The sequence below is a fragment of the Eleginops maclovinus genome, chromosome 4 (assembly GCF_036324505.1).
Source record: "Eleginops maclovinus isolate JMC-PN-2008 ecotype Puerto Natales chromosome 4, JC_Emac_rtc_rv5, whole genome shotgun sequence".
NCBI classification, from domain to species: domain Eukaryota; kingdom Metazoa; phylum Chordata; class Actinopteri; order Perciformes; family Eleginopidae; genus Eleginops; species Eleginops maclovinus.
In genome coordinates, this window is record NC_086352.1 from 24,854,910 (window position 1) to 24,869,092 (window position 14,183).

At 37.5% G+C, this 14,183-nt stretch overlaps 2 protein-coding genes across 2 annotated transcripts in view; both read left to right on the top strand.

The window, feature by feature from the left end:
- The window catches only part of neo1a (neogenin 1a), a 151,397-nt gene extending 147,020 nt beyond the window's left edge, over positions 1-4,377 (top strand). The window contains exons 26-28 of the mRNA XM_063881496.1: positions 432-719; positions 1,400-1,536; positions 2,183-4,377. Of these exons, the coding sequence (XP_063737566.1) occupies positions 432-719; positions 1,400-1,536; positions 2,183-2,269 (512 nt within the window). The 3' untranslated portion in view covers positions 2,270-4,377. The remainder of the gene's footprint in view (positions 1-431; positions 720-1,399; positions 1,537-2,182) is intronic.
- A 2,074-nt stretch (positions 4,378-6,451) lies between these two features.
- On the top strand, positions 6,452-13,802 carry LOC134863757 (sorting nexin-1-like). The gene is made up of 15 exons (XM_063882418.1): positions 6,452-6,609; positions 7,939-8,086; positions 8,772-8,902; positions 9,004-9,070; positions 9,268-9,311; positions 9,408-9,549; positions 9,631-9,709; positions 10,172-10,247; positions 10,362-10,475; positions 10,706-10,799; positions 10,933-11,138; positions 11,358-11,501; positions 11,991-12,071; positions 12,386-12,457; positions 12,706-13,802. The coding sequence occupies exons 1-15, from the start codon at positions 6,490-6,492 to the stop codon at positions 12,754-12,756; spliced, it is 1,569 nt and encodes a 522-aa protein (XP_063738488.1). The 5' UTR covers positions 6,452-6,489; the 3' UTR covers positions 12,757-13,802.
- The last annotated feature ends 381 nt before the right edge of the window (positions 13,803-14,183 follow it).

The window sequence follows — 14,183 nt, forward strand, 5'->3', positions numbered from 1 at the left end:
GTTTGCATTGCAGGGCTTCAACTTGTTGATGTTGTTATTTTTCAGTCAACTATTTAGTCTGTATATTGTTCATAAAAACGGTATAATACATATCACAATTTCCCAGAGCCCCAGCTTTTGCAAATATTGACATTGGAGAACCTGAGATCAAGTACATTTTGGGAATTGTTTTCCTGTAAAATGACTTAATTGAGTAGCAGATTTTTGTTATGATTCGTTCAATTATATAGTAAAGAACAAAATAACAAAGTTGCTATAAGACTTTTCCCAGCATCAGAAAAGATTAATATAATTGTCTCTAGCGCAGTGCAATAGTTCTCTAACTAACTGGAAAAAGGACAGTATGAAGTTGGTTGTCGTTCCCTGTGAATGTAAAAGTTGTTAACATCTGCTCGTGATTTTTCTCTAAACCCCCTCGGCCCCCCCTTCAGAGTCGGTGAGGAACACCCCCAGTTCAGAGCCCCTCCCTCCAGCAACCGCCTCCTCCCAGGTCTCCTGCCCCTCGGAGATCATGGTCGACCCTGAGGGCAGCTACCACGGTTCCTCCACCACAGAGGAGGAGCCCAGCTACTCCAGCAACCTGCCCCCCCTTCGCTCGGCACACCCGCACGCCCACGCCCATCCTCTAAAGAGCTTCGCCGTGCCTGCAATCCCAGCCGGCAGCCATCCATCGTACGAGTCGTCTGCCCTGCCCAGTCCACCGCTGCATGCTCAGGCCGGTGAGCAAACACCCTCATATTTAACACACACACCAGGAATCTATAAGAAATCCCAAAGTTGCAGCATGTGATTATTATTCATTAGATACAGATTGTTGAATTAAAATTAACAGATAATCAAGTTATTTATTTATAGTTTCACCTGCATTACACCATTACATCAAGTACTTGCTTGACATAACATTTGAATTGTGAACTGTTATGTATTCTCACATAAAATGTTTCTTACAATTAACTGTTAGGTTTGTTGCTTATTGTGTGTGTGTGTGTGTGTGTGTGTGTGTGTGTTTTCACTATAATGAAGAAACAATCACCATTTCACCATCACCCATTTGCAACAGTTCGGCTTATTGATTTTTTTTAATAGTTTGCGGTAACAAAAAATAATCCATAACACAAATGAATCCGCTCTGATCAGACTTAAAATACACATTCAATACTTGTTTGTGATCAATTTATTGTGTTTTACTTGGAGATGTCCTAAAAAAAAAAAGCCTCATTCTCATTCCAAGGCAATTGGCGGATACATGTTGTCCAGTTAAGAAAAAGCTGTATTAAAGCAGAAGAAAGTGACTCAAGGCTATCGTATTTCTTAAACTTCCAAGAGCACTTCTTTAGATTTACTGTCATTTGTTGCCTTCACTGACTGTTGTGCACATGTTTAAATTTGTCACATTCAGGGATTCCTACTCACCCCCATGTTGTTAAAACAGCCTCTATTGGAACACTAGGAAGGACACGAACACCATTGATTGTCACCGTGCCAAACACCCCTGACATACCAGAGACCAGCAAGATGCTGGAAGATGTGGACAGCGTGAGTATAGCGCCCCTCACTGGCTGCTTTTAGAAATGCAGACTGTCTTATTGTCAGGCCTAATGTTGGTAACTATTTAGTCTTGTCTTTTAAAAGTACACCAGTCACACATTCCTTCCAAATCCATGTTTTTTCTTTCGGCACTGGATTATACGGTTGATTTCCACTGGACATTGGTTTTAACCACATTTTTCTGTTTGTTCTTTCTCTCTTTTTATTCTTTCCATCTTCAATCTCACCGTTTTGTTGTGCCGTTTTTGCCTGCCTTTTGATCAATTTATTTAAATTCTAACAACTAATTTTAACATGACCCATGACTGGAATGACTTTATTTATTACCATTTATTTATTCCTCCGTTTGGCTGTTGAACATCTGTTGATGTCTATTTTGGATGTTTTGCTTTTGTCTGCTGCCTCTTTTTGTTTCTGCCATTTACAACGCTTCAGTCGCATTGACCCATCCCCCAGCTCGCCCCACCCCACCCATACAACCCCCCCATCCTCTTTGAAAGATCCCTGACTGACCCTCTCCTCCTCTCCTTTCCTCTCTTCTCCTCCCTTCCTCCCTTCCTGCCTCCAGGTGCTTGCCTCCCTCGCACCCTGCCCCTCCCCCGCCCCTCGCAGTAACCCTGTTCCTCTCCCTCAGAGCTACGAACCCGACGAGCTGACCGAGGAGATGGCCCACCTCGAGGGCCTCATGAAGGACCTCAACGCCATCACCACAGCGCCATGAGCATGCACACACACCTACACACACACTTTCTCTGTCATCCACACGTACACACGGAAAAACACACACTCTAAAGTCAAACAAACACACCCAAACAGGAACCTTGGGACCCAGATGCTGGTGGACACAAAATAGCTTCTTGTGCCCAAAACAAACTCTCACGTTCCCCTGCAGAAAAAAACAAACAAACTCCAGACTGAAACGTTTTTCGGCTTACCTTGCTCAGTCTCAGGAAGGAGATTGCCATGAGAAGGAAGACAAAGTGACACGCTTCATCTTTATATGAAGAACCATTCTCAGAGACAATGAACTTTAAAACATTGGTCGCTTTCAACCGGAAGATTGTGAATTTTTTCCTCAGCAAAAATATGTACGTAAGGTTTTTTGTGGCGAACGTTTGCTCAAGATGAGACAACTGTTTCAAAGTCAAGTCAAAAGAGAAAGTCCAAAAATATGCTGGTTTTGATGTTGGTGCTCATGCGGCGCAGTCTACACACAGTGTTTGTTTGATTAGTGTTTTCTTTGTGCATTTTGTATATCTATTGGGCCGTTTCAGTGAAGTGAACATTGGATATCAGCCCCCCCTCCCCCTTTACAAGCCTACATTCATAAACCTTGTCATTTTATTTTGTTTTTATCCCCTTGTGTCATATATTGTGCCATGACTTTTTATTATTTTTGTTATTGTATTATTTTTTTACACACATATCCTTATAAACATGTACATATGTTGTGTTTTTTTTTAAACTGCCTCATTCTTTTAATGTTTCCCATTGTTTCATTATTGTTATTTTGGATGAAAGTTGGGATTACGAGTGAGTCCTGAAGCTCAGTTTTCATATTAAAAGGGGAGAGAAGCCGGATGTGTTTTACAGTACATTCTTCTCTGGCATAGTGTTGTCCCCTATGTATATTAAAAACGTTTTTTTTTTCTCTCAGTCTTTTGTTTGATGTGGGAGCTCCGTTTTAAAAGCCTTACCAACCTTTTTGTATGTTGGAGACGTATTGGCTTTCGCGGATGTTGCTCGGTGGTGTGCTGCGTTTCCATGTAGTTCTGTGTGACAGTATCCCCTCTCAGGTCAGGGGTACCTAGGACTCAGGGCGCTGACCCCCACCTCTGCAAAAAGAAGAAATCACCCATTAATCACTCAATCAGTTACCTGCAACAAACCAGTTATCTTTTGTATGAGAAGTGATCAAAAGCGTGTGTCGTTCCCAAAAACCAATATTTGGTTTTAGGTGTCCGTAATGCTCTACCACGTGTGCGTTTTCCCACAGCATCGTGTGTTCGCTGTTTCTTTTCCTGCTGTTCTTCATCAAATGCGCTGATTCTTCAACAAATCTTACAAGATGCAAAGATGTTGGCCTTTTAAATGGGACTCCCAGATTTTTTTTTTACATGGTAGTTTTTGTATGAAGAAAAAAAGAAGCTTGTTCTATACACAAATCCGATGTAAAAAGAAAAAAAAAGTTCATCTAAGAAACTAGTTTTTCATTACCCTCTACCCAAAGAATTTGTCATTTGCAATCATAGTAATTTGCTCTACTTTTGTGAATACCATGTTTCTCATAAATGTACATCGTCATGAATGTCAATATATCTGTAAGAGATTTTAACTATGGATACAAACGAGGAACACGTTTTGGGGAAAAAATTATTGAAAACAAAGGGGGAAGAAAAAGGACCGGACTCCATTTGGGAAATAATCTATTGAGTGGTAAACAGTTGAACCTGTATTGCACTTTTTCACAATTTTTGAAAAGTACATTTCTTATACATATCTTGTGTTTTAAATATCAAAAAGCTGTTTGTGTAATGTAGTGTCCTAGGTAAGCAGCAGGCAGCTGGTCTTGTTTTTTTTTATGTTTTTGTTTTATTTTTGCTTCAGAGATGAAAATGAATTTGAGCAGCCGAGTTGTTTACTTTGCAGCTCATGATGAGGAATTTTGTTGTTGCTTGTTCATGTACAGAGCTTTCTTTGCTTTCTGTAGAAAAAAAATCTGTGGCTTTTTAAAAAACGTTGAAAAAAAGGATTGGAAAAAAATATGTTTTTTTATTGGTGCTCCTATACATTGTGTATACAAACTATTATGAATACTAACAAAGTAAATGTTTCTACTCGTCTTCTTTTCACCACACGTGATGGTAGATGATGCACTTATAATGTTCTTTTCTATACTTGGAGACCACATAAAATGCTTTACAAAAGAAGCCAGCATTCACCCGTTATACAAGGTGCCACCTGGATAAATTTACAAATGAATTTGCATTGGCAGAGTTATTAGGGATTCAGTATATTGCCCAATGACACTTTTCTTGTAGACTGCAGCAACCAGGAATCAAACCAACAGCCCACCAGTTAGTGACGGTCATGATCAGGTTGCCTATAAGGTATTAACATGGAATTAGTTATTAATTTGCAGCAGTGGACAGTAAAAACTATTTACAAAAGTACTATAACTAAAGTACAATTTCAAAGGTAGTTGTACTTCATTACTAAATATATTTAATGCTACGTTAAACTTCTGTTAGACAACAATATTATACTTTTTACTCCACTGTTTTTAACAGCATACTTTGCAAATATAGAATATCAATTAATGATGGTGATTTAAGTTTAAATTAAAGTGATTAAATGTATGTTTTATTAGACCTCTTTTTAGGTTTATACTGTACTGCAGTATGTGCAGCTGCTTGAAGGAAAAGTTTTGATGTCTTTTAATTGTTTGATCAGATTCCCAGCTGTGGTTTTCTCATCATGTGAGACTGGATAAAAAGTGGCTATGTGCTTTAACTGACTCCATAATTTGGCTGATAATCAGTACCATTAAGTTTCAAGTTGATGCAGCTTTAAACAAAAAAGTGTTGCTTCATATTAAATGAAACTGCCATGGACATCTAAGTTTACGTAAACCGTTTTCTGAAAGTGTTGCAAAGATCTAAAGGTGAAAATTATTCGGTTTAGCTATTCAAATACATTTGGCATATTGTTATGTCATGTGAGAGTGTTTGAAGTTACAGAAGGGGGCTTTGGTATTTATATTGTTTAACCAGGATGGCTGGAAATAACCTTCAATTTGAAAAGATTGATATACATGTAAAGTCACACATGACAGCATTCTGCTGCTGTACATAAATCATGGCAGACTACATGCCTTGAGAAGGAAAAGTGTAAGACTATGATACGACTATACCTCACTACACTGGGAAAAGTATATCAATAAGGCAAATCTGGTTTTATCTACAGCTCATACAGTTTCACCACCATAAACTCACTGTTGCATATTAATCAACAACTGGCACAACTGCATATACAATGTAGATCTGTGCTATGAATCTGGGTCCTCATTTAATGGCCTCTTTCAAATTTTTTATGCAGACAAAATGTGAGCAAGAAGTTCTCCCACCTGTCCCTGTCACGTCAGGTAAGTTGCAGCGAAACTGACTTAAGTCTTTGAATGATTAATAGAATAACTCACATAATATACTGTATTCTCTTTGGTCTAAACATTTGGATTTTCCTCATTTTTACATTTCAATTTGACTTTTGTATTATATATAAAAGCTCTCGAGTACTGTAAAACAGCAGCCTCCTGAGCCCAAAACTATAAAAGGCAAACAAAGCATCTTCCTTTTATTTATTTGAATCTCTGAATAAATATGGGGTCTTTTCCTGGTCAGTAATTATAAATAAGTAAAAAAGTGCACAATGTGAATCATAATCACCTTTCTTTGAATAAAGTCTTTAGGTTTGATTTTATATTTCATATTGATACCATGAAGCCAACAACTGCATAATAAGGGCAGACTTGTTGCCGTTTTATTTAGGACCGTTTCGAAGTGATGTGCATGGTTGATCAGGATTAAATGATTGCATTACTGAAATGAGGCAAACACTCTCAGACAATTAAATGAAATGTCCAACAATAATATAAACAAAACATAGTCGTTAAGTTGGCTAAGAAATGTGGAATGTTAATGAAGGTGTATAAAGGTATACAAAAGGTGTAAGCTCTGTTTCAAATGAATGATGTTAAGGATTGGACTAAAAGTTGTGATATATAATATACATAAATAAATAAAAAATACTATTCTTGGAAGTAGTAGGTGTAAAACTGCTGGAACACCGTCTTTGCTCTGCCGTGGTGCCTGGTAAACCCCAGGTGTCGCTGCAGGAGTATCTTCGCTGCATGCACTTCCGGTCACTCTCACAACACGGAATATGGCGGCCAGCTCAGATCGGTTTCCTCCTCCTCTCCCTGCCACGGAGGAGACGGGAGCAGTAACGCCTGACATGGCAGATGGGGACAGCGACGAAGGAGAAGACATATTTGTCAATAACGTGAGTTTACATCTCATTTGTATGAATTATTATCAGTATTATAAGCTTTAAAAGTGAGCGAGGCAGGGAGCCTGCCGCTTCATCTCATCTGACCTGCATTCACCGCAGACAAAATAACTGGCAGTTAACTGTCAGATGCAAGGAATTAGGTCAGACTTTGTATTTAAAATAACAGCTATATTGATTCATAAAGTTAGCCGAAGTTAGTGTTATCACACATTGAACACTTTTGACTCGTACCTACTAAGTGTAATGGTTGATTTTGGCCTTCTTTAAGCCTTTCCCGCTGTTTAAGTGTTGATATAAAGGTGCTCTTGTTTTGATGTGCGATTGACTGGCTGGTGTTCAAGTTATTTTCATGATCTCTGTCTGTTAACCATTATAATGATCCTCAGACAACTGACGGTTAACCCAGCTGCTGCTCTCATAATGACACTTGTTTGTGTATTATTTACCAGGGCTGGCGTAAATACTATATAATAATAATAATCCATTATATTCATAGAGTGCTTTTCTAAAAACTCAAAGTCACTTTACAGAGGTACAATTCATCAAAACATAATTGAAGCAACACACTTAATATATTTTAAAAACGCCATTAATTTACAGATTGAAAGCAGTTTTGAAAAGGTGAGTTTTGATTTGAGATTTAAACATGGTGAGGTCGGGGCAGTCACAGATGTTTTTGGGGAGTGAGTTCCAGAGGGACCGGGCAGCGACAGAAAAGGCTCTGTCCCCCCAGAAAAAAATAACTACAACCAAATACTCAAATCCTTTCAGTACTCCAATGAAAATAAAAATTCTGAATTTAAAATCTTTCTTAGTAAAACAACTATTACCACTTAACTAATAATCAGTTACTCAGCCAGTGTAGCGAGTTTAAGTAGGCCTACCTAACATGGCCCTTGTAGTAGTACATACTATTATTTATTATATAATTGGATTATTAGCACATGCATTACTGTAAACGGAATATTTTTACTGTCTGTGCTTTAGGTGGAGTTCATTTTGCCTTTTTTTTATAGAACTGCAAGTTATAATAATTGTATTCACTTAATTGATTTATCGTTTGGTTTGTAGAAAATACAGAGAATTGCATAGAAATTCCCTTTGGATATTTTGTAAGCTAATTTGTAAATTACCAACTTATTGGGGCTATGAGACAAATGGAGTAGTGTGTGAAAAGTAAAATATTTCCATTGAAGTATAAATAGGCATAAAAAAAGGCTAAAGTTAATTGTGACAATCTCTGCTTGTGTAGATGTACTTTCTTTCTGCTAACTGGTGATTCTGATGCTCATCTCTAAGACGTGTCCTTCCTCCCTGCAGAGTATCCCTGTAGCTGTGAGTCGAGGAGTTTCTCAGCCTGATAATGTCAATGAACAGCCCCCAGATCTGTTCAGCGAGGAGGAGGCTGGCAGCACAACTGCCAAATCCAACGGAGTTCACTCTGATGATGACAACGACCTGTTTGCTGGTAAGGAGACATTTTTCTACATGCTCTGCTTTCAAGTAATGTTAACTTGTCACAAGACAATCTCTTTTGATGACATTATCTCAGTTTAGGCTACAACTAAAGTCTAATGAAAGATGTTTTGAGTTGCATTATGGGAAATGTAGGATCTAGTGTTTTTTTCTGCTGCATCTGTGTTACTACAGGTCATACTGTGCGATACAAACACTATCAGCACTCTTCTTAGACAACATTGGTAATTGATTTGTTTTTTTATCAAAACTTAATTATAATAACAGGCTCTAGTGAAAAGCACTTTTAAATTCCTCTAATTTGTTGTATATTCCATTACAGTTCAACTTATTTTGCTCTTCATCAAATGTGTACAGCAACAAAGGAAAATACAGTACACAAAAAAATAAAACAAGATTAACACAAAGTAAAGGAAAAACTCAAGAACTCATTCCCCAAAACACACTGACACACCACCAACCCAGAAATACAGATACGTAATGACAGCAGTAAATAATGACAAAAAAGAAAGATTGACTTTAAACGGGATGTGGTTATAAATAGATCTCAAGTCAAAGTAAGGACTCCATAAGGAGTGATCAACATACAAAGCACTTGGCAAATGTTCGTAAAATATTTCAGTTACTTTTCAATTTGAAATTAAGAAAAGCATGCATTGATTATTAACTTTCCTCAGAGGCGCATGTGGAGCTGAGCACAAACACGCCCGGAGGCTCTGCCCCGAAGGAGCTCTCCTCCTCCGGCCCTTGTCCTGCCTCCTCGTTCACTAAGAGCCCTGCATCCCTGCAGCCCACCTCTTTGGAGCAGGTAGAGGTTACGGTTGTATGCATGCAATTATCTGTAATAACTACTGTTATATCACAAAGTCACCTGTATGTTACAGCCAGTTGTGTTTTTTTTAAATGCAGATGGAGGAAGACGAGGCAGAGGATAGTTTTGATATTGATGTTGCCGTCACCAACCCTGAGAAAGTTGGTCAGTGCCTTTTTTTCTTACTACTACTTTCAACTATGATACAGCTATCTGCAATTTATAGTTATTCAGATGTTTATAATCCTGACACTGAATAGTTACTTTTGTATTGTTCAAGCTCAGTTGAGCATCTTTAAAATGCATATACATTTCAGCCTGTATCAAATGTATTCTCATCTCCAATGTTTCTTTCCTTCTAGGAGATGGAATGGGTGCATATGTGGCCTACAAAGTATCCACCAGGGTCTGTGGTATAGCTTTTATTTGAACACGCTAATATGTCTAAATCTTCACTTTTGTATCTAAGTATTTTGTTTTCTATCCGTTTCTCTTTGTTCAGACCTCTTTGGCCATGTTCAGGAATAAAACCTTCTCTGTGAGAAGGCGCTTTAGTGATTTCCTGGGTCTTTATGAGAAGCTGAACGTCAAGCAATCGCTCCATGGCTTCATTATTCCACCACCACCCGAGAAAAGTGTCGTCGGTGGGTCCTTCTTTTATTCGTTTTGTATCTTTGTTTTGTTCACTTCGTTGTGTCTTTTGGTAACTGTGGTTTGACCAACAGGAATGACCAAAGTGAAGGTGGGAATGGACGACCCGTCATCTGTAGAGTTTGTGGAGAGAAGAAGAGCCGCTCTGGAGAGGCAAGGATCATCACGTTTGATACACTGACGTTTTTAATAGGGAGGCATCCATACTCAGATAGCTGGATCTGTTATCAGAGAAAATGATGCATTATTTATAAAATATTTAATTTAATGATGTATTAAATTAAATTCTGTGTACATGTATACATCAAATAATGGAGTTTTGTTTAGGGTAATTCCCAAACGCTTTCACTTAAAATGTAATTTCAACAATATTTTACCAAGTTGCTGCTGATTTCAGTCAATTTATGTTGATATATTTATTTGTTAAATTTTGCTCTACAAATATAGAAAAAATGCAATGTTTTAAGTCAAGCATGATGTTGCTTAATAAATAATAATCATATTAAATATTTCTTTTTAAATAATGTTAATCAATATTTTTCTGTGCATGTTTGATTTGTTGGTTTTAGGGCACCACTTCTTCTTACTCACTTTATCTTCTACTGTCCTTTGTAGATATCTTCAGAGAGTAGTGTCTCACCCATCGTTACTACAGGACCCTGATGTCCGTGATTTCTTGGAGAGAGAGGAGGTAGGCGCTTTAAGTGCTTTTCTGTTCTAAACAGATTTTATATTGAAATCATAGACCGTAGGGTTGCAATTAGTTGTATAATGACTTCCGAGTCCTGTCTGTGTTTGTTTTCAGTTACCCAGAGCAGTGAGCACCCAGGCGCTGAGTGGAGCTGGCTTCCTCAAAATGATCAATAAGGCATCAGATGCTGTCAACAAGATGACCATCAAGATGAATGAGTCTGACACTGTAAGGGGACCTCCGCAGAGTGTTTTCAGGAGGCTTTTGTGCATGTAGCCTGCATATGAAGATGCATTTTATTGTTTAACCATAACCTTAGAATTGGAATTGTACTCAATATTTACAAACTATTGTACTGTTGTAATGGTTTTACTTGAAATTATAGCAGGACAAACAAACCTGCCATTCTAGACATGATGAAGTTGTTTGACTGGGACATTTTTGGCCGTGTTTCTCAGTGGTTTGAGGACAAGTTCCAGGAGATGGAAAACGAGGAGCAGCAGTTGAAGAAGCTTCAGGCCGTGGTCGACTCCCTGGTCAACCACAGGAAGGGTGAGCTACATCTGTCTGTCTTGATATGTTTATTTTATCAAATAGTTTCATTTCAGGAAACAGAGTACAGTTCAGCAGTCTGGTCTTTTCTGGTGAAAGAGGCGAGCTGAAAATGTTTCCTTTTCAAACCCAGAGCTGTGTGGGAGCACGGCAGTATTTGCCAAAAGTATGGCCATGCTGGGAAACTCTGAGGACAACACGGCTCTGTCGCGGGCCCTGTCCCAGCTGGCAGAGGTGGAGGACAAGATGGAGCAGCTGCATCAGGAGCAGGCAGCCAGCGACTTCTTTATCTTTGCTGAACTGCTGGCCGACTACATCCGCCTGCTGGGTGCTATGCGCGTAAGCTCACAGCTGCAGAGTTATAGTTTTACAGGACTTGGAATATCAGATAGAGATTCTTCAGTTGCAAGAAGGCCTGACAAGTATAGCTTGAGTAGTTCCTGATCCCAGTTTGTAATGCCTGATATGAAAATCATCTCTGCAATTTTGAAGTATTTTCAACAGTGCTACTTGTTCTCTGTTTGGTAAATATCATGATAAATTGTTGGGTCTCCACAGGGGTGTTTTGACCAGCGTGTGCGGGCATGGCAGCGATGGCAGGAGGCTCAGAGCACACTCCAGAAGAAGAGAGAAGCTGAGGCCAAGCTGCTGTGGGCCAACAAGCCAGACAAACTGCAGCAGGCCAAAGAAGAGATCACTGAGGTAACAAACACAGAGTGCTGCTGCTGCACTGAGCCACACCTCAGGTTTTACACCAACACAAGCATTGTGCGTTAACTTATAATCAGGCATGAGCCGTAAAAGTCCTTTCGCAACAGTTTAAATGTTAATTCATAAGGCTAAAGATCATTGTATTTGACCTAAAAGGAATATGAGACCCTTTCATTACTGTTCAGCTGACTTATAGGCATTATTTCCCTTTTTCTGAGATTGTATAGACAGGAAATAATAATTTATTGGTCAACCAAAAAGATAAATAGGGAAAAATTGTAAATTTTACGTTATCCTTTTTTTGTTTTTTATAAAAAGACACCCTGTGTGATCGGCGTCTGTAGGCATTAGAGTTATCTGTATTTGTTTAGTGTTTCAAAAGTGAATCATGTGTTATAATATTATCACAGTTATATATATATTGCATACTTGAAAATATAAATATATTAATACTTGTTTTGTCCTGATGTTTGTCCTCAGTGGGAGTCGAGGGTTACTCAGTATGAGAGAGATTTTGACAGGCTTGGCATGACTGTACGCAAGGAGGTTCTCAGGTTTGAGGTATGTTTGATTTTATAATACAAAAAATCGAACATTTGAATGTTTTATCATCTTATTCAAACTTGGCATCATAGTATATTTAATTTGACTTTTTTTTTGCCTGTGAACATGTTTTATCCATTGTCCATAAAGAACAGCTCTATCAGGAAAGAGGCTTTTATCAGAACCAGAATATTAGGGTTATTATTAGCACATTGTTCAAATCTAGTGTCTCAACAAAATAATATAGGAATAATAGTAATAGTAGTATAGTTCTGCCAGAAACTGGGTTTTTAAATTGTCAAGGAGCTTAAGATATGAACTTTTCTTTTCAGAAAGAAAAAGCCAAGGACTTCAAGAGCCAGATAATGAAATATCTGGATGCAATGCTGCAGTCTCAACAACGGGTAAACATTTAGCTATATCAAGTATTTTATTTATCATGTAAATATTACTCAGTACTCTTTATTTTATTCATGTCTAATAATGGGTTCCTTTTATTAAAACACATCCATGTTGTTAACATTACAATTATTATTATTATTATTACTACTACTTTAAAATACTGGTTATAATTAGTATTATAGAAAGCAATTGAGTGTCCGCTACACATTTTAACTGGCTTTTCATCCTTTTTGTCCATATCGTGTTCCAGATTGTAAAGTTTTGGGAGGCGTTCCTGCCGGAGGCCAAGGCAATAGCTTAATGAAGAAGGAGACCTTTAAGAGACGCCAACTGCCTTTTTTGAACACTTTACCTCTTGACCACAAACTGAGAGGACAATTTTGAACACAAGAAACTTCCATCCATTTCTTTTATTTTTAACCATAGTGTATTCTCTTATCTTGTACAGGTCTTTGATATAATAAGCTGCCGCATTTACACAACATTATTTGGCATAATTCCTTGTTATGTTCCTAACTGAAAGATGGTATAAAGCAGGAGATTAACCTGGCCGTAGTATATATTTATGTTTCTTGCTTAATCCGTTTTTGACACTGAGGTACTGCCCTAGAGTAACATTGTCTATAGTTTACATTAGATGATAGACATATTTAAGTCATTCCAGTCTATAACAGCCTATGTTTATGAATGCATGTTGGATAATGTTTTGATGCACTACAATGCATTGTACAGTTGGAAAACTGTTTTTTAAAAGAAATACCACTATTGATGACTGGGGTCATTTACCAGGAGTATTGGCACATTGTTAGTATATCACAAATACATATTAGAGCATTGAATAAAAACAATCTGAGTTGTTACAAAATGACAAAGACGTTAGAGTGGGTAAAGGTTGAGAAAATACAAAAATGCTTTGTTTGTGTTTTCTACTATGATGTATATGCTAGAATCATGTTGATTACTCGATTTCTTCCATACCAGTTTAAAGTTCTTCAGCCCAAAGTAACTCATCTGGACCTGCTGCAGAGATTGTCCACTGCCTGTACATGACTAATGACATCTATGTACACATGTACAGTACCTGAATTGAATCATGCAATTACTGTCAGATATTATTAACCATACATCTTTTTGATAAATTTGGTTTAGCAATGACAGAAAAGCACAGACATTCAAGTTGTATTCTCCTTATTTTGTTATTCAGCATTTGTACGTGTAGTTTCTTTTTCATGTCATCTTTACGTAAGAATGTGCTTTATTTTTGTAACCACTTTGCATTAGAACACATTTTCCTGGAAATATTAAACAGGTAGATGTACAAAATAAGTCTTGATTGGTTAAGCTTTGGGCAGTGGTTTCATGTTTTCTTGATTTTTAGTAGGATTTCCATTTTCATACAAGTAGCATGGATGAATTAAGAAACAGAAAATACCTTGTTGAAAAAAAAATGAACATTTACAATTCCATTGAGACCCAATATGTAGAACATTATTAGAGTGTACATTACGTGAGTGTCAAAATACAGAAATTGCAAAAAAAAATATTGTAATTACACTAAAACAGGAAATATGTAATGTATATTGGTTATACATGAATATGTCCCCACTTTAAATGTGAGAAATGTCTTATAAGTATAAGTTTATTTCTTCAAACTTCCATTCAATTCAATTTTTATTTCTTGATGTAATCCATTTGATCAAATATGAAGGAAAATGAAATTAAACAACC